This window comes from Xiphophorus maculatus, chromosome 5 (genome assembly GCF_002775205.1).
Source record: "Xiphophorus maculatus strain JP 163 A chromosome 5, X_maculatus-5.0-male, whole genome shotgun sequence".
Lineage (NCBI taxonomy): Eukaryota > Metazoa > Chordata > Actinopteri > Cyprinodontiformes > Poeciliidae > Xiphophorus > Xiphophorus maculatus.
Window position 1 is genome coordinate 23,029,615 of NC_036447.1, and position 19,131 is coordinate 23,048,745.

Below are 19,131 nucleotides of genomic sequence, written 5' to 3' on the forward strand. Positions count from 1 at the left end.
GGGATTAAAATTAGTGCTTGCCAATTGAAGTCGCTAATAGCTACTTTCTTTCTGTGTGAATCTTAACAGGTTGAATTAATGTTGGCAGAGAAAGGGGCAACATCTGAACTGTTGCCAAAAAATTTGGGAGCATAAAATTTCCCAAACTGTCTTGATATGCTGAAGCATTAAGAGTCCTGTTTACTAAATCTAAGAGTCTGAAACCCAGCTGCTAAAAAAACAACAGCACAGCATAATCCACTCTGCACCAAACCTTTTACTTAACACTATGCGGCGAGGTAAGTGATTTTCACCTGGTTACTGGTAAACATGTAGCCTGGCCATGGCTTTCCTGTGCAATTTTGCTTGATTCTGATCTCCCTTCAGTGCCCCGTGTGGGCTGTCTTTCATTGATCGAGATTTTTCTGATAGAATTTCTACCAGGCCAGTTAACGGACAGAAGGTGAAGTTATCAACGATAATGTCGATTTTCTGCGCTGTTTTATAATTGCATTTTGCCCGTAGTTTTAGCAATGGCAGTGGAGGAAGTGAAATAACTAAATATTGAATTAACAGCCGCCTCGTTCAGCCTGGCTCTTCTCTCTCCACTGTGAGGGTTGGTTGTTTACAGCACAGGCAATTTCTGGTAAGCTCACACTGGCGCATTTCATATGCAACGACCAAACGTCAGCAATTAGGTAAAATTTAAAACTTCAACAAAGTCAGCAAACAATCGTTTCTCAATAGCCGAGGGTCCTGACCCTCTGTACAAAGTAAAGCATAGAACAAGGGGCAGGTTGTTACCAGGCTAGCAAACCTAGAGTTCTCAGCTGGATAGCCTGGCAGAGAATCCTGATTTGTTACTGAAGTTAACACATTTTAGCTGATCTATGTTCCAGTGGTGGCGTACTTTACACCCATACAGCTTCTGCTGTGCAGTTGTCTTCGTGATGTTAGGCTGCTTAGCCGTGCTCTGTGATTTTACAAAACACTTTAAGGGTAAAAATTGGCCATTGGAGTTATTCCAAAGATGGCATCCTAACACAGTACTAGACTGGAATTCTCTGAGCTAAAGAGCTACCAACGTTTTTACACAAGTTCGTAGAAGCAGACTGTTTATACCGATGTGTTATATTTTAAAAACTCTTGACCCTGGAAGTGGTTGAAAAACCTGAATTCAGCAACATGGAAAGGTGAGTTAACACTATTGGCACTATAGTGTATTCTATGTTGTAAACACTCTCCAGAATTTGTTGTGCGTCAAAATTACTGAGTGACTATCTGCATTAAAAGGCGTTGTTCAGAGACGTGTGATCTCTGAGCCGAATTGTAATGTACTGGTAAAATGTTTGGGCATGTGTTGTCAAGGTTACTTACGGCAAGCAACGTAAATGATAACACCGAGCAGAAGAAGAGATAGAAGTCCAAAGGCAACTGTGCCAACTTTGTCCAGTTGAAGTCCTGTGTATAAACATATGTGATATAAATCACCTCAGAGATATAAACTTCAAATATAACGCATAAAAAAAATTCCTTAGAAAATACATAAAGACAACAAAGCAAAAAATGTTCTAAGGAAATACAAAAGATAAAACGTACAATCTATTCAAAAATTAGAAGAGCCTGCTGATTATTTAAAATTGTAGTTACTGGGCAAATAAATAGGCAAGTTTAAATTTTACTACATTATTAATTTTTCAAGTCTTTATTGCTTTATGGTGTTAATGCTTCACTGAAATAGAAGAGAATAATTTGATGAAACATGGGTTAAAAACATATTTCAAACAAAATATTTGATGCAAAGATTTTCAGCAGCTGGTTTGACGTGACCAAGATTTTGCATTACAGCACCAAAACGTTTTACAAATTTTTTTCATTGGAAAAACATCATATATAATCTGCTTAACAAACACTCCCTCACTTTTCTCTCCTTCTGAATCAACTAAAAGGTTCCTGAATGGTTCTTCACCTCTTTTGTCCAAAAAGACTCTCCAGTTGGCTTCAGAAGAAACTGGTTGACGTCAGCCATTACAAGGAAAGAGGAGAAAGCATGACTTTAAGCTTCATGCACTGCTGCAAGTGCAAGTGAAAATGTATTTATATAGCACCTCAAGAATATAAAAACTGACATAAAAGGCAGCAGTCTAGTCAGCCCCGGCTCCACCAATGTACCCCACCTCCAGACCTGGCTCCAGAGTGGGGTCTGGGCGAGGGAACACCGTCTCCAAGGGTCGTATTCATCATAAGGGGTCTTTGGCCTGCACTTGGTCTGGTTCCTCACCTAGTACCTGTCTGCATTGGGTGACCAAACCAGGGGCATGAAGCCCCAGACAGCATAGCTCCTTGGATCACTGGGACACTCAAACCCTTCCACCATGGTAAGGTGATAGCCCTTGGAAGGGATGTGTAGGTGTGTGCATGTTTATATACAGTATGTATGTGTGTATGCATTTATATGTGTCTATGTACTGTATATATATGTGTGTGTGTATATATATTAAGTAACTTACTAATTATTTAAGAAAAAGAGAGATAGAGGAACAAAAAGCTGTATTTTTAATTGGTTTTGAACATGAGGAAACGAGTACAATGTTCAAGCTTCAATTTTTTCTTCTTTCCATCACATGTGGATTCAGCGTCTGGATTGTCCAATCTCTCTGGGATGGTTTCTCCTTTGATCTCCTGCAATGTTTTTTGCTTCATTCTCAGCTGTGAGTGTTGGCAGGCTGCAGATCCTCATTTGCTCTTTCCAAATGAACACTTTTCTCACAACTCATCTGCTGCTAGTATTTTTCTGCTCGTTCTTTCAGTGCAGCAAAATCGGTTTCATACCTGCAGTTTAACTCTTGGTACAAACCTTTAATCCTCTCCAGTTTGACTTGTGCATAACTTTCCTTCTCTTGCAGGAGTTTAATCTCTTTACTCGTATTTTCTCGGGGGGGACATTCATCGCTCTCGCGTTGCCAAGAACCTCCATATCTTCCTTTGACTTCTGCAGATGAGTTTTTTTCTCCTGAGTGATCTGCAGCTGAAGTTGTTCCACCTGTTGCTGCAGAGATTGGCTACATTTTAAATGTTTCGCCATCTCCCTGAATTTCTCCTCCAGCGTCTGGAACTCTTTTAACATTTCTTCAAAGAGACGATCCTTCTCAGCTCTTAGTTCAATTTGCTGGAGGTCCTGGTTTGCTCTCTCCGAATTGGCTTTTCTCTCCCGGTCCAAGATGTTCTGATATGTTTCTACCTCTTGTTTCAGTCCAGAAACTTCTTTTTCATACTTGCTGTTAAGTTGTTTGTATGAAAGTTTGATATGGTCCAGTTGTTCCTGCAGACTTCTCTCAGTGTTTTGCAGAAGTGTGATATCTTGTGACATTTTTTGAAACACATCATTTGAGATGGTTCTTTGGCTCTCAAGGAAGCTAGCCCTCACTTCACGAAACTTCTGCATCTCTGCCTCCTACCTCACCAGCGCAACGTCGTCTTCAAACCTTCTGGCTCTCTCCTTTTCCAAAAGAGAGCCCAGTCTTTGGATTGCACAGGAGGAACCTGCCTTGGGGAATTTGTTGGATCCCCCTTCTTGCCATCATTCCGCTGCGATATCTTTGAATTTGATGAAACATTTCTCCCTTAAATACTTTCGCCAAAATCTGTCAATTTATAAATTACCTGAACGGTCGATTTCAAAGGAAATCGACCGTTTGTGCCTTGTGCCTTTATGAAAATAAAGGAAACTCATTGAATTAAAAGGTGTGTCCAAACTTTTGGTCTGTACTGTATGTGTGTGAGTGGTTCCACAAAAAAAATAAACAAATACAAATTACAATCCACCATGTACACCAATTAATAATTTTGTAAGCTACAAACGTATTATAGTCGCATTACTTGTCTTTTAAGCCTTACCACTGGGCCCAATGGCCCTTATAACTTAGCTTTGGTAAATAACTTGTATTTGGTAAATAAAATGAAACTTTCTTCTCATTACTCCAGTCTTATCTTTCAGTTGCTAATATAGTTAAATAAAGTAAAAGAGAGCAAGTAAACATAATAAGGTTCACAATTTTAGAGTAGAACTTACCGGTAGCTTAGCTATCGCTTGTTCTGGAAAAATTGAGCAAACAGAAAATGTCCAAGGTAATAAAATACACATATTATCCTACTTAAACATAGATAGACGGTAACTTACCAGTCTCTCATAAAACCACAAAACTACCTACTAACACAACTTCTGCTGACCTGCTTCTGCTTCTTCAACGGCATTTTGAACAAAATATTACTCACAAAACGGTCGCGTCACCTAGTGGCAAAGCTAAGAACTACAATACATTCTTCAGAACATTTTATTCTTGTTTATATTCAAGTGTTACAAAGTGTGGACTGACGGTGGATTGGGTGCATCGAGAGCCACACATACTACACGTTTCAGAGACAAATCCTGACAGAATCCTAATTACATTGATCAATGTATCAATGATCTTACATTGATCTTATGTAAACCAGTACATAAGATCAATGTACTGGTTTATTGATCTTATGTGATTTTCTAATTTTATGAGACATTAAATTTCAGGTTTTCACTGTAACCCATAATCAGCCATCCATCTATCCATCGTGCACATCAGTGTCAATGAAACTAGAGCTAAAGTTTCTATCTTGGCTGTTTTAGATTGGGGCCTCCAACTCACTTTAAACTACAAGCGTTCAGCCCGCCTTTTCCTGCTCCGCTCCTATCAGCACTCCCGATTGGATCGGGCAGCTGTTCTGACACTCAATGCGACCCCACCCCCAACGGCGTGCCCTCTGACCTTCAGCCGCAGCGGTATATATACCCGGGGGGATAATCTGCAGTCCTCTGGCAGCCAAAATGAAGCTTCTGGCGACTGCGTGCTGCTTGCTGTGTCTCCTGGCTCTGTCGGCTGCAGGTACGGAGACCGGATGAATGAAATAACCAGATTTAGAAACAAATGAACGTTTAGTTTTTGTTTGTAACATTCTTGAAGAAAAAAAGGACTGATTCAAATGAAATGTCCACTTAATGTATACGCATGTCACCATTTTGGTAAACTTCCTAACAGTTTTGGTAGAATTTGCTGCTTTAAATCTGAATCAATCAAATCATTTTTTATACTGGATGCTCAGTGCAGACCTCCAGTCTAATTTGTCAGTCTTCCTGCTTTTGGTTTGGACGAGCTTGAACTGAATTTGTTGTTTAGAACTGCCTGGTCGTTTTGCTCCATCTTATGCCGTTTTGGGGTCTTTATCGACTCTCCCTTAATGTCGAGGCGTCTTGTCCGTCCTTGTGCCGATTCATTTTGACCCCCACTGACCAGGTGTCGGGATATTATCAGACAAAGTCGTCATCAGATACGGTTGTTAGACTGATAATGATCTCTTCCAATCTCTCGGGAATGCACAGACATCACATACCCAAATGCAAAGATTGTTTCTGTGACGTCTGTGTAAGAACAAGACAAACGTCAAGTCATACACTAAGTCTTGAATTTCAACAAATACACTCTAAAGGAAATGAATATTAAAAAAATAAAATAAAAAATCCTGGCTGGCAAAAAATTACCAGGACATTTTCTGCTAAGTGTATGAATATTTCCGTTCCAACGCTGAAACAGATTTTTACCGTAATTTAACAGTTTCTCATGGCAAACATCTGTTCATCGCAAACTGAAATGTCCTGGTTTTTTACATCTTACGGGACATTCACAAACATTTGTGTTGTTTAAAAATGTAAATTTTCTCTATTATTGCAGCATATCACTTAGCATATTCACAAACATTTGTGTTATTTAAAAGATGACATTTTTCATGTACACATCTTCTTGTACATTTCAAAAAACTTCCCAAAGACTTCAAGTCTGCATTACATATTGAATATATTGCACTTATACTGTAAAATATATTGTATTATTACGTATTCAATGTGTTAAACACACTTAATTTTGAAACAAACATTGAACTCTGAATGCAATCAGTGCCGAGTCAAACATCTCAGCAGGGCTTCGTCTGCTCCGCCTGCAGAGCCTCTAATCTGTCATGCACTCACACACAATCAGACTCTGTTTCACTCTGGCTGCTATGTTTAATTAATGCCATATGCCGACTTTATGACATCTTGATGTATTTATTGTTCTTGGAGGAGACCCTGAGTCGTTCACGGCTGGAGCTCCTGCAGGAGCCGGAGCGCGGCCTCATGACAATCGCAGAGAGGGCGACGAGCGTCACGCTTCCTGAAAATAGAAGTGGAATTATCCCTCCTTCTTTTCGCCCTCTGACTCATTGTGGGACTATTTCTGGGAGCCCAGCACCCAGGCACCTGTCCCGCTCTGTCCCCACAGGCCTGCGCTCTGCCCAGGCTCCAGCGTCAGGCTGCTGCTGCTGCCTGGGAGTCAGGGAGCGTTTCTGGCAACTGATCTGCACCACAGCAACACGTTGCCATTAATTGTATTCCAACGTTCTTGAAGTGAGGATAACCCGCAAACAGAAGACTTGATGTTTAACGTCTCTCGTTGCAGACTGAGAATGTCCGACATTTTTGCAAAATGACTCCAGGTCCAGTCAGATTGAATGGGAGGATCTGTTAACATCAAATTTCAACTCTTGCCATAAATCCATACTTGGATTTAGGTCTGGGCTTTGAGTGAGTCACTTTACCAGACTGTCATCTTTTTATATAAAAAAAATATATGTATATATTGTCCTAATTTAGCTAAATATCTCAAGTCAATTAGTTAGCGTCTGTAGAAAAGCATTGCTGCTGAAGATTCTCATTTAGGTTTTGGCCTGGACTTTAACCGAACCAGGACAATCGAGTAACGCCCATCCTGTCTGCTTTAACCTTGTACTGTATGTACCATAAAATAATAATAAAAAGCTGACATTAATACGACAGAATAAACTATTCATCTTATTTTCTATCAGAGATTAAATTATGTTTATCAAGAATGGTAGCAAACAATTCTTTGGATTGAAAATATGTTCTTAAATGTTGTTCAAATTTGTGTTTATGATTCCTCAAGAAAGATGCAGTCTGACTTTATGCTGTCATAAACAACACTTAGTTATTTTGTATTTACAAAAATGCAGAAAAAGTGTGATAAAGTCTTGTTATAAATGCTGCAAATGTTAAAGTAGTTACCAGGTATTCTCCAGTTGATGAGTCAGAAAATTATTTAAAATGGATCTGAATATTTTTCATTCAAACTGGGTAAAGTGTTTTGCAAAAGTATTCACATACCTTGAACATCTCCACATCGTGTCAAGTAACAACAGCAAACATATTTTTAAAGGTTTCCTTTGATAGGCTGTTCTTTGGCTCATGTTAGAACGCAAAGGATGCCACTGCACCCGTCTGGATTGTATCCAAACCTCCCACATGACTCAGGCAGATCAGAGTTGAAGCTGTACAGACATGGATTAGATTACTCTTCTTCCTCTCTTGAGTCATTCAATTATAGACACCTACGGTACACGTAAGTCTGCTCAAGATGGGTATTATAAGACCTTGGCCGAGAGAGATTTCTGCTCCGTTACTGTGCCGCTCTTGATATTTTTACACAAAAAAACAAGCAAATCCAAAACAAATAATGTGTGAATGTCTGGGTATCTAGAGAGGCTTAAAAACTGAAAGATGAAGAGATATCTAAAGATGTCCACAGATGTTTAATGTGGTATAAAAGTTGTTGAGTTTGGTCAAATTACAACATCTGCAACTTTTGGCTAAAAAAGGTCCACTTTCAATTTTCTTTTCTGACAAACCGTTGAAAACCATTGAAAAAGATGACATCAAGAGTTTTCATTCTTTGAGTTCCAGAGGTTTTTTATGGCTGACTGATAAACAGAAACAGAGGGATGCAGTTGCCGGCACTGGTTAGAGCAAAAAGATCTTTGGTATGAATCCGAGCTGGGACATTACTGAATGTTTTCAGGAAAGTGTGTCCTCCAGAAGGTAACATGAAGAGATGAGGGATGGCTTAAGATTTTGATGTAATGCTAAGAATTATTTCTAAAGGTAAACAATTTATAGTGTAACTTGGTAAAACAAAACAAAAATAATAGAAGCTTCACATTTTTCTGCATTGAATGTGTTAAATTTACAGTGTTTGCAAACACACTCACAATCGCAGCTATTCAACGTTGGACCTTCCTTGTCTAAATGTAACAATTAAATATGGTGTATAACTGGACTTTTCCTGTCTATAGGTTTCAACCAAATTTGGCCTAAACAAAGATGTTGAAAGTCAGACGTGGTTGGCCTATTTGATCAATCCCAACCCTCTTTGAGCCACATCAGGACATCAACAGATTTCTTTTGGCTTTGTGCTTTTGTCATTTTTTGTAGCCTGAAGTCAACATCTTCTTTTCTATCTGTTTCCTATGGAAATTTACTTTCGGGACTCCTCGAACTCTGAAAATTCACCTTTTTTTTTCTCACAGATATTTATTAACATAACAATATGACACTATGTGGCCCCTTAACTGTACTTTGGACTAAATTTTATTTTCACTTTTGGAAAAGTCTGCATAATAACGCCTCATAACATAACAACATTACTGCAGTATTGCATTTTTTTTACGCGATCAGTAGCTGTTGAGGCTGACTACCCCACTGGGAGGTGGTAAGCCAAAAACTTAGAGCCCCAAGAGGTGACAACAACATAATGGGAACACATTGGACATTTCGTAAGTTAGGGTCGGGGACAGTGCTGGACAGTCCTTTGGGAGACTGGAAGGTACATATTGTTCTAATAAATGACCTTTATGACATCTAGGTGAGCATTGGCTCCCCTATAAAAGCTGAAATTATACAATTTCTTAACTAAACGGTATCAGAAGAACCTGATTATATGGACTTTTAAAAGTTGGGCCCTTAATAGAAAACAGTTTCCCAACAAGGCACTTGATAAAACCCAATAGTTAAGTTTTAGTTTGTGGCACACAAAATGTTAGAAGCTCGTTTATTTATCAGTACACAATTCCACACATCTGATGTTGGCGACAAAAGATCAGACAGTTTGAATACGAACGGTTTGGTAAAATTAGGTTTAGCTAGTAATCTCTTAGACTTAGTTGAGTCTTTAAGTACAAAAATCACGAACAGTAAGAAAATGAAGTTTAATTACCGGAGGTCTACCTGAGTAAACTGCCACAAATCAAAACAAATATTTTCAACAGGATTTTCTTTATTAGTGACAAAATACTTAACAAAACATCTGATGTCTTTGACAGCTGCCAAAACCTTTTAATCCTCCTCCCTCGCAGTGAATCCATCTTGTAACATGAACTGTAGGCATCCATTTAAGTGTCTCACATCACACTCTGTACCACAGGCAGTTAAATTTAAATGCAGGTCACAAACCTTTGCTCTTTGTCCATCATGGCAGTCAAGGATATCCAGCGCGTCTCAATCTATTGGGATGCCAAAAGAGTCCCCTGTTGTCAGATATGATTTTATAGAAGTCATGGTAGCTGTATTTGATCCATAAAAGCATGGTAACAAAGTTTAAGTGTAAGAGCAGCACTAAGTGCAGAGAAAGTAATAGTTTTAAAAAAAGCATTTTAGTCTAAAGGCTGTTCTGTAAAACCTCTGCAGATGGTCCAGAATACCTCAGCGTGTCTGGTCTTCAATAAGCTGCTCTTTGGTTCTCTGCATCCTTTTCAACTTCCTGTTGCCATGGCTACGCATCATAGCAATTGTCCCGAAGTTACAAAATGAGAACAAAAAAAATCCTTCCATCTGCACAGCATCCAAAACTAGAGGAAATAATTGCTAAAAAAAAAGGCAAGCAGAAGTCTAGAAAAAGAACAAATCAAAAATAACAGAGCCACTCCAAAATGCGGCTACAATGAGCTGCGCAATTCTGGAACCGTAAACAACTCTAGAAATGGATGCATATGCAGGTCAAGTCTCTCGGGGGCAAAGTTATGATTGATGGCGAGCAGGAAAGGAGATTTATTATTATTATTAGAGCAGCCCTGTGAGCTCATGTTTGATGTTCTTTAACACCTTCATTTCTCCTGACAGAGTCCTCCATCCACGAGGAGGAGCATCGAATGCGTCTTCAGCTCCAGCAGCCAGACGGAGACCTCTTCCCCTGCGGATGTGACACAACGGATGCCAGCCAGACCTCGTCCAACGACACCCCGGCTCCAGAGAGAGCCGTGTGCCACCCCTGTAAGCCCCTGTCGAGTAATGAAGAAGAGCTGGTGGCCGCGTTGGAGCAAGAGGTAGAGGAAGTACATCCAACTGAGGACGATTCTTCTGTTGAGGAAGTTGCAAGTGAAGAAAGGAGCCTGGAGGAGATTGCAGAGGAACATGAAGATGCGACATCTGGTGCTCAAAGCAAGGAAAAGGAAGTACCTGAAGAGATCATTGTTGCTGAGGCAGAAGAGAAGACACCTGAGGAAGAGGAGCGGGAAGCACTAGGAGAATCATCTCAAGTAGAGGAAGAAGACGTGAGTCAGCACACTGCAACTGATGAAGACGAAGTTGGGGACTCAGAGGGCGAAGGTGCAGAGGAGGATGAAATGGTGCCTGAACCAGAGGAAAGACCCCCAGATTTGACAGAAGACCCCAAACCAGAGTCACAGGAGCTACCGGAGGATAGAGTGAAAGAGCCAGAAGTGACAGAACAACCTGAAGCAGAAGCAGAGCAAGAAGTCACTTTAGAGCCTGAGCTGATTACTGAGACTGACCCAGAACCAGAAATCACCCATCAGGCTAACCAGAACCCTTCTCTGGAAGGCACTGAGGATGATGCAGTGGAGGAAACTAGAGAGGACACACCGGAGTCTGAACAGGGTTCTGACCAGGAAGTGAAACTGGAGGAGGTACCTGCAGAGGAGTCAGCACAGCTTCAAGCTAAAGGTACAAAAAGTTGTTGAAATGTATAATTCATGTTTTATTAACATAGATTGTTGGACTTGGGAGGGAGAACATTACTGGGTTTTCTCTTCAGTTTTTCAATCCCCTTCAGTAATAGCTGATAAGATTGAACCCTGACACTTTGACAGCTACTTTTTGTATAGTTAGAGATGAGCTAAGAGTATCATGCCTTCATAGAAATGTGATTGCCGATGCTTCGTTGCATGCAGATTGTTGGATATTATTGTGACGATTGGATATATTTGTCTCCATTCTACGTCAGAGTATGAAAATCCTGATAATATGATCTTGTGATGTACAGAAGTGATTTGAGTATTTTGGGTTGCACTTATTTTTGATTAATTAATTGATTCTTACTCTGTTCTTAATTCTTAATTATGTATTTGTTTTTGTTTTATTTATGCCACCGGGAGGGAGGGAGGGTGTTGAATTTCTTTAAATAATAATTTTTTAAAAATACATATTTTCTTAATTAAGCTCTTCTTTAAACTAAAAATGATAAAGTTATTTAAATCTGAAAAGAAAAGATACTCTAATAGTCGTTTTGGCACGCATTCAAATCATTCCATGTGGTGGAAACCCACCCTGAACACTCCACCTACAAAATGTAAGTGGTGGTGACAGAATCATGTTGTGGGGAAGCTTTTCTTTTAGCAGGAGGAAATACCTAAATACGAGGCAATTGTGGAAGAAAACCAGGTAGAGGTTGCGAAACACTGGAAACTGGAGCTAAAACAAAACAATGAGTTAGATCAATTGTTTACATAGGAACAAATCATGGCAAATCTATGAGGCTAGTACTTTTACTCATATCGCGATATGAGAAAGCTGTTTGGTAGCGAAGCATAGCTTGTTTTGGTCGCATTTAGATTGGCTCTCTTTTATTCACCTGCCGACTCACTACATGTCCATTCACTCTCACAGAGGATGAGGCCATTGGGTCGGGCCTGAGAGACCGCTCCCACATTGAGGAGATGCTGCGACTGGCGACAGCTGAACCATCAGCAGAGTTCTCTGGTAAGGAGCAAAATGTCGGCCCGGTCAAACTGACGAGAAGAAATGTTTACAAAGTGCACAAGTTCCCTAAAATAAAACTGAATATTAGGGCCAAAATTACAAGATTAAGTCATGATATTATGAGAATAAAGTCACAATAATATGAGAATAAAGTCATAAAGTTGGGCCTAATGCTCCACCATACCCGAGAGCTGATGGGAAAGACACTCATCTATTAAACACAGTTAAAACACATTGCCTCTATCCATCATCACCACTGGTTACGTCTGTTGGACCTCTGCTGTGGAAATGAAGTCGTGACTTGAACTACAACAGCATCTGAATGTTTACACCTACGTTGTCAATGCAAAGGAAACCAGATGGGCTCGCAGGAAAATGTGTGCCTGAGATGGTTTTTTGCGTCGTCGTGCTGCAGCCATTCTGATGATTGCTTCATGATGTCTGGGCCAAAGTGTGTGCGCATGTACCATACGAGTGCGTGTGTACAAATGAGGGCGATTAATCAGACCAAATGTGATGCTGTCTTGAGCATGAAAGCCTCTACAGTTTGTTGAATCAGAGCGGTTCCTGTTAGAAAAGTTATGAGCTATGGCAGAGCAGGCCTTTTATTGCCTCCGATCTGTACAGTAAATTTTATGGGGTCTTTTCATCATCTACAGCGGAAGCAGGTTTTGGCATTAGCTGTTATGGGTCTGTCTCTCTCTGCTTTTCTCTGTTTAGGCGCCATAAAGAGACTGTTAAACATCTACCATAAGTCCATCAAGCCAATGGAACAAGTCTTTAAGTACAACGAGCTCAGGCAACATGAAGTTACAGGTAGGTACTGCTGGCTCTTCCTTTGGAGAACAATGGCGAGACCAAAAGTGACTTAAGCTAACTTTTACCAATCAGATCAATCTGTAGGAGCAGTGCCTTGCAAACGTGTTCATTACCCTTGAGGTTTTTCACATCTAGTCCCATTACACCTACAAAACTGGACGATTTATTGGTATTTTATTTAAGAGAAAACACAAAAGTAAAGCATAGTTGTTGTTTTTTTGTTTGTTTTTTTTTTAAGGAAAAGGACATGTGGTTTTAATCAAACTTTTCCTTTTTTTCCAGCTTCATTCTGTGGAGATGCTTTTCTTTAGGACAGGGAAGCTGATTGGAGTTAATAGAACGATGGAGGAAGTTTATAATGTTTATAATGTGTGGCACCATGTATCACACACTAATGAAAGCTCTTGTATCAGTGTTTATATGGGAACCTTACTTAGTGTGTGCCTCTATTTCAGTGTTTTTGTCCATTTTTTGGTCCAGCACTGAATCCAGCTGAGTTTTGGATGCAACTTTCAAGGAATGTACATAAAATTCACCAAATGCTTTAATGGAAATTACGGGCAGGTGGTTTAGGCATGTTCCAGAACAAGTACCTGTTAACCAACAACTTCTACGCTTGGACTGCATCATGTAGCGGATTAGGGTTAGGGCTGGGGTTAGGATCTGTGGTGGTTTCTTTTTTTTTCTCAAACCTTACTCCTACCTTTTATAAACACTCACCTACAGATGGTGAGATCACCTCAAAGCCAATGGTTCTGTTTCTCGGACCCTGGAGTGTTGGAAAGTCCTCGATGATCAACTACCTTTTGGGTCTCCATGGCACACCCCAGGAACTTTACACAGGTTAGCACAAATAAAACCTGACAGTTTCTGATTTTGGTGCATGCACCGGAAGAAAATCCTTTTCTTTTCATCCCTGCACCAGGTGCTGAGCCCACCACATCTGAGTACACGGTCATCATGCACGGGGAGAGGTTTCGGACCATAGAGGGCATTGTGATGGCAGCAGACAGTTCAAGGTCTTTCTCTCCGCTGGAGAAGTTCGGTCAGGGCTTCCTGGAGCGACTGGTCGGCATCGAGATGCCCCACAAGTTACTGGAGAGAGTCACCTTTGTTGACACACCAGGCATCATTGAAAACCGCAAGCAGCAGGAGAGAGGTAAGGATCAGTCCAAACATCTGTCCTCCGTAGAAAGGTGGATAGAGGAGAGATATTGTTTGAAGAAAGCCATAAAACTTTTAGACTTTTCCATAGAAATTGCACAGCTGAAGCTAACCTAGCTCAAGTTCACAGGTTACCCGTACAACGACGTGTGCCAGTGGTTCATCGACAGAGCCGACCTCATCTTCCTGGTGTTCGACCCCACCAAGCTAGATGTGGGGGGCGAGCTGGAGATGCTCTTCCGCCAGATGAAGGGCCGCGAGTCCCAGATTCGCCTCATCCTCAACAAGGCCGACAGCCTCTCTACGCAGGACCTGATGAGGGTCTACGGGGCCCTCTTCTGGAGCATGGCGCCGCTCGTCAATGTCACAGAGCCACCTCGCGTGTACGTCAGCTCCTTCTGGCCGCAGGACTATGCTCCAGACACCAGCCGAGAGCTCTTCATGAAGGAGGAAATCTCCCTGCTGGAGGATCTCAACCAGGTTAAGCTCATTCGTCTCTGTTCAGTAACCTCAAGGTGATTCTGTGAAGGGCTGGTTAGCTGTTGAGGGTCTGTGGGGAGTTTTTCAAAGCTCCATTTTTGGGGCGCTGTTGTTGAATATCTACATTTGAAGCCAGAAGTTTTCAAAAAGACACACAGCTTCCTTTTTTTTTTCTCGCTGTCTCAAGTTAAGACAGACCAAACGTTTTTTGTTTTAGGTCAGTCAGAATCACCAAAATAATTTCTGTTTGCTTAAACAATGAGAGAAAAGCCCAGATGATGTGGTCATGGCTTTGGGAACTTCTGATAGGTTAATTATTGTGTTTATTTATATCCTTTAATGTACTTCTCATATTGTATAAAAAAGGCTTAAGTGGTTAAATGAAAAATCTGTGAAATGTGGTAATTTTATTTTAATCAGAATAGTTGATTGCCAAAATAGTTAGTTGCTGCCCTAATTGGCGGGTGTTTTTAATTAGCAAAAGAAAACACAGTGTCAGCGTTTGGGTACAGGTGGAATGATGATATTTATTCTTCCATTCAGTTTCCATACCTGTTTGATCCTTACAGGGTGGTGTTAGGGCTAGTCGTCGTCTCCTACTGCCAATGGCTAAAAGGCAGACTACGCCCTGGACAGACCACCAATCAAAGCTGTATTCTCCTACGAGTTCTTGTTTCTTGCCTTTGCTTTCTTATTTATGTTCCTTAAACTTGCCTTTTGTCCGTGCAGGTGGTTGAGAATCAGATAGAAAACAAAATCGCCTTCATCCGCCAGCACGCCATCCGAGTACGCATCCACGCTCTGCTGGTAGACCGCTACCTTCAGACCTACTACGACAAACTGGGCTGGTTCGGAGACCCCTACGAGGTTTTCCAAGACGTTGTGAACGACCCCGATAAGTACTACATCTTCAAGTCCATTTTGGCCAAGAGCAACGTCAGCAAGTTCGACCTGCCCGACAAGGAGGCTTACCAGGACTTCTTTGGGGTCAACCCCATTTCCAACTTCAAGCAACTCTCCCAGCACTGCAGCTGGACTGACGGATGTCTGCTGGAGAAGATTGAGAAGGCTATCTCGCACGAGCTTCCGGCTCTGCTCAGCAGCGTCACCAAAAGCTCAGAGGCACCCACCCCGGCAAAGGCTGCCCCAGCAAACCCGCCGCCTCTCCCCGGTACATGCGAAGGTCCAGAGTGTGAGGAGAAACCCAAAAATCGCTGGAGGAAGCAGTGAGATGGAAAGGAAGAGGACAGGAGGCAGCCAAGAGAGAGATGAGGCAGAGGGCAGCCAGATAGTTTCCTGAAATAATGTCCACTGGCGTGGATTCCAGGAATAGCTCCAGGAAGACTGGAAATGTGCAGAAAACCAGATACAGAATGGACTTCAGGATATTTTGTGTTACTACTTAAATGGAAAGAATATTTGCCATACATGTTCTGTTAGTTGTATTTGAAAGCAGAGGAAAACAATATAGGGCCCTCTACATTTATTGGGACCCTTTATAAAGACGTGTAAAAATCCCTAAATTAATTGTGTATTACTCTACCATACATTTATACAGTTCATTTTATTTACCTTGCCTTTAAATTTAAATACAAGTGAGAAAAAACAAATGCTCTTTTTTCACCAAATCATTGGTGCCACACTTATTTGCACCCCTACTTCTTTTATAATATTTCACAAGTTTTAGCATACAGACCATATTTTAGACCATTCCTCTTCGCACAAACTCAGTAGATCATCCAGTCTTAAATTCTCTACTCTCCAGCTCCCCCACCTGGGCATCTATAGGATTTACATCTCAGGAAGTGAGATGCCCAAGAAGGAAGGTTGATTTAGTTACTCGTGAGCCATTTCTGCATCCATTTAGCCAAATTGTCCTGCTCATTTTTCACTTTAAAAACCCAATACAATCCAGTTTTCAGTATTCTAGCAGAGATCCACTGATTTTTATTTGAAAATCTAAAACAGTTCACAGTGCAATGCACTGTAACTAGATTTCCAGACTACTTAGGAGAGATACAAACCCAGCACACATCACAGAACCTCCTCCATGCCTAACAGTGAGAATAAGGTACTTTTCTATGCTTTAATTCTATGTTACACATCAGACCCAACTCTTTGTTGCACTCATCAAGGCAGCTGGTTGTAGTTAAAGTCCCAGTAGAGTTTGCCAAACGGCCTTTACATACATGATTGTTAGGACAGAAAAGGCTTTTTTCCTGGCATGCTTCCCAAACAACTGGTTGGCATTTAGATAGCGTCTAACAACAGTCGTCCAGAGCCGATGGATGAATTACCTCCTCAACGCTTCACTAACGTTTTTTTTTTTATTGGAAGTTTAGGGAATCCTGATTGGTGTGGCACCAGTGATTTTTTAAAATTTTTTATCTTAATAGAAGATTTTTCATACAAACCTTCAAACAACCTTTTACCACAGGTGCCAAGAACTGCTATATTTTGATATTGCTGGTGCAATATCAAAATATATTGCACCAGCTAAACATTGAGCTAAATATTTGCTCAATGTTTAGCATTGAGCAAATAACTTCACTTCTGTGGTGATTAAACTGCTCCTTAAATTCCTCTCCGCAACAGTTTTAATTTTCAAACTTTATTGAATATCTAGAGCATAAATATACTTCAAGGTTTAAGTTTTAGATAAATTATTTTTCAGTTTCTTGTTTATGTTCCTCGTTTGTTTATTTGTTTGAATCAGAGGAGTCATCAGGAAGCGACCACACTGCTCCTGGGATTGAAAAGGAAAGCTGACCTTGTAATATTTAATGTTTTCAGATCTGAACCACTGTAATTCAGACAAACAGCAGAGTTTTGTGATAACTTGTTCTAATAAAATAAGGAGAAGGGTTCTCACTCTGTTTCCAGTTGTATTTTGCACTGTAACTTCCCTCTGAACTATGTTTTGCTCTAATACATATACTTTACTTTTTTTTAAACATTTCCTGAGAAGGTTAGGATAACTGAAAGAAATAAATGTGCTACAATTTCCTAGCTTTGTGAACTGTTGTTTAGTTTCACCTCAGTTCTGCCGTGCACCATATTGGCATTTTCCATTAAAATACACTCTGTCTGCACTCTGTTGGGTCCTTAATCAGTATTTACTCTGTTTAATAGTGTCCTTGTTTTGTGTGATTCATTGTCACTAAATAACCAGGATACAAAAACAACAGCAGCACTGTTTCCTTTGTGAAATCCCTTTGACTAAAGCCTAATGTTCTGGTATCAATACTGAACAACACCTGAACATGTTGGGTAACGTGCAGCTTATTGAACTAGAAATTATTTCATTGTTATCAATTTGCCTTACGAAATGTTTTATTAAAATATAATTTGAAAACGATGTAGTTTCTGAAGATTAATTTCGAGGGCGGTTCGGTTTGCTTGAACTTTAACTTGTAGGAGTTTCCCTGCAGGTGTGAAACCCTTCAGGAAAATGACTGTACAGAATTACAAGTCTACAACAAACAGTTTACAATTGTTAGACAGAAGAACCCAGGAGGATTTTCCTTGGGCAGATGAAACTGAATTCTATTTCCAGAACTAACTTGGTGAAAACCAGTCCTTTGTCCTCCGCTTTCCTTCATACACAGGGTCTGGACCCTCGGATGTTGAGAAACGATTGTTTCCTGGAGGCGGTGACTCTGAAGTTTTAAATCTTAACACAATCATTGGCAGAGATGTATATAATGCGCTAGCTTGATGCTCTGAAGATAACCGGAAATAGCCTGCCCTGTAAACAATCATTCTCCACTGTGAAGATGAAGCAAAAAATGATGGATATTGATTTAATTCACTTTAGGAACATGGCCAATACAAACTGAACGGCTGTCTCCACATCCTGCGTTGAAATTGCTGAAACTACAGGCAGACTACAGATTCAAAATAGCGCAGAAAATCGTCGTTCTCAACTTCTCTTTCTGTTCTATGTCCCAGTAGACATTCTACCGGAGAAATCCACTTAAATGGCAGAAAGCCCAGCCAGAGCTGTGAAGATAAATCAGAATTGAATGGAATTGCTTAGGAAGGCAATGCCTAAGCTAAGGTTTGGCATAAACCAATTGTGAAGCATAGAGGGGCAAGTTTCAGAGTTTGCGGACATTTTGCTGACCTAGCCAGTTCTCCATAACGGAGTCCATCATAGATTCTACCGTGTGTCAGAGGGTGTTTGAGAAAAATCTGTCATCAGCTGTAAAACCATTTAAGCTGAAGTAGAACTGGACCCTGCATCAAAAAATTATCCAAGCATACCATTAAATCCACGGCTTAGAGTTAGGAAATGAAAAGTCAGTCCTGGATTGATTCAAGCCCAATTGTTGATCTCACTGAGATCATGTGATGTGACTCAATCTAGAGTAAACAGGGGAAAAAATGGTTAAAACATCAAAAAGCTGCAAGTGAAGAGTGGACAGAACAGTGGACAAAAAGATGGCTGCAAGAAGTGTTTCGAGAAGTGAAAACATTTTCACCAGTGGGGTTAACACTCACTCTTAGGAGGTAAGGTATACTAAGTGTTTTTTTTCTTACCAACAAATCTAGACATCTAGAAAGAGTAAAACGTTATTTTCAGGGGTGTGGGGGTTGTTTTTAGAGATAAATAAAAAATAATAATAAAGGGCTTGACATTAACGTGAATATTTCTTAATAAAGAACACATTTTTCACAGAACTGTAACTGTGTAACAGAAGAATGCTATATATATATATATATATATATATATATATATATATATATATATATATATATATATATATATATATATATAT

The 19,131-nt window shown here is 40.3% G+C and overlaps 1 protein-coding gene across 1 annotated transcript; it reads left to right on the forward strand.

Annotated features, from left to right (window-relative positions):
- The first annotated feature begins 268 nt into the window (after positions 1-268).
- LOC102231518 (sarcalumenin-like) lies at positions 269-17,708 on the forward strand. The gene is made up of 9 exons (XM_014471010.2): positions 269-278; positions 4,785-4,895; positions 10,010-10,852; positions 11,795-11,887; positions 12,608-12,703; positions 13,433-13,549; positions 13,632-13,865; positions 14,001-14,350; positions 15,080-17,708. Exons 1-9 carry the CDS (start codon positions 269-271, stop codon positions 15,578-15,580), a joined length of 2,355 nt encoding a protein of 784 aa, XP_014326496.1. The 3' UTR covers positions 15,581-17,708.
- The last annotated feature ends 1,423 nt before the right edge of the window (positions 17,709-19,131 follow it).

Excerpts from the sequence above, each read along its gene's own strand:
- LOC102231518 (XM_014471010.2), top strand. Across the intron at positions 4,896-10,009 it reads CCTGGCTCTGTCGGCTGCAG|AGTCCTCCATCCACGAGGAG; the intron begins GTACGGAGACCG and ends TTCTCCTGACAG. Across the intron at positions 12,704-13,432 it reads CAGGCAACATGAAGTTACAG|ATGGTGAGATCACCTCAAAG; the intron begins GTAGGTACTGCT and ends ACTCACCTACAG.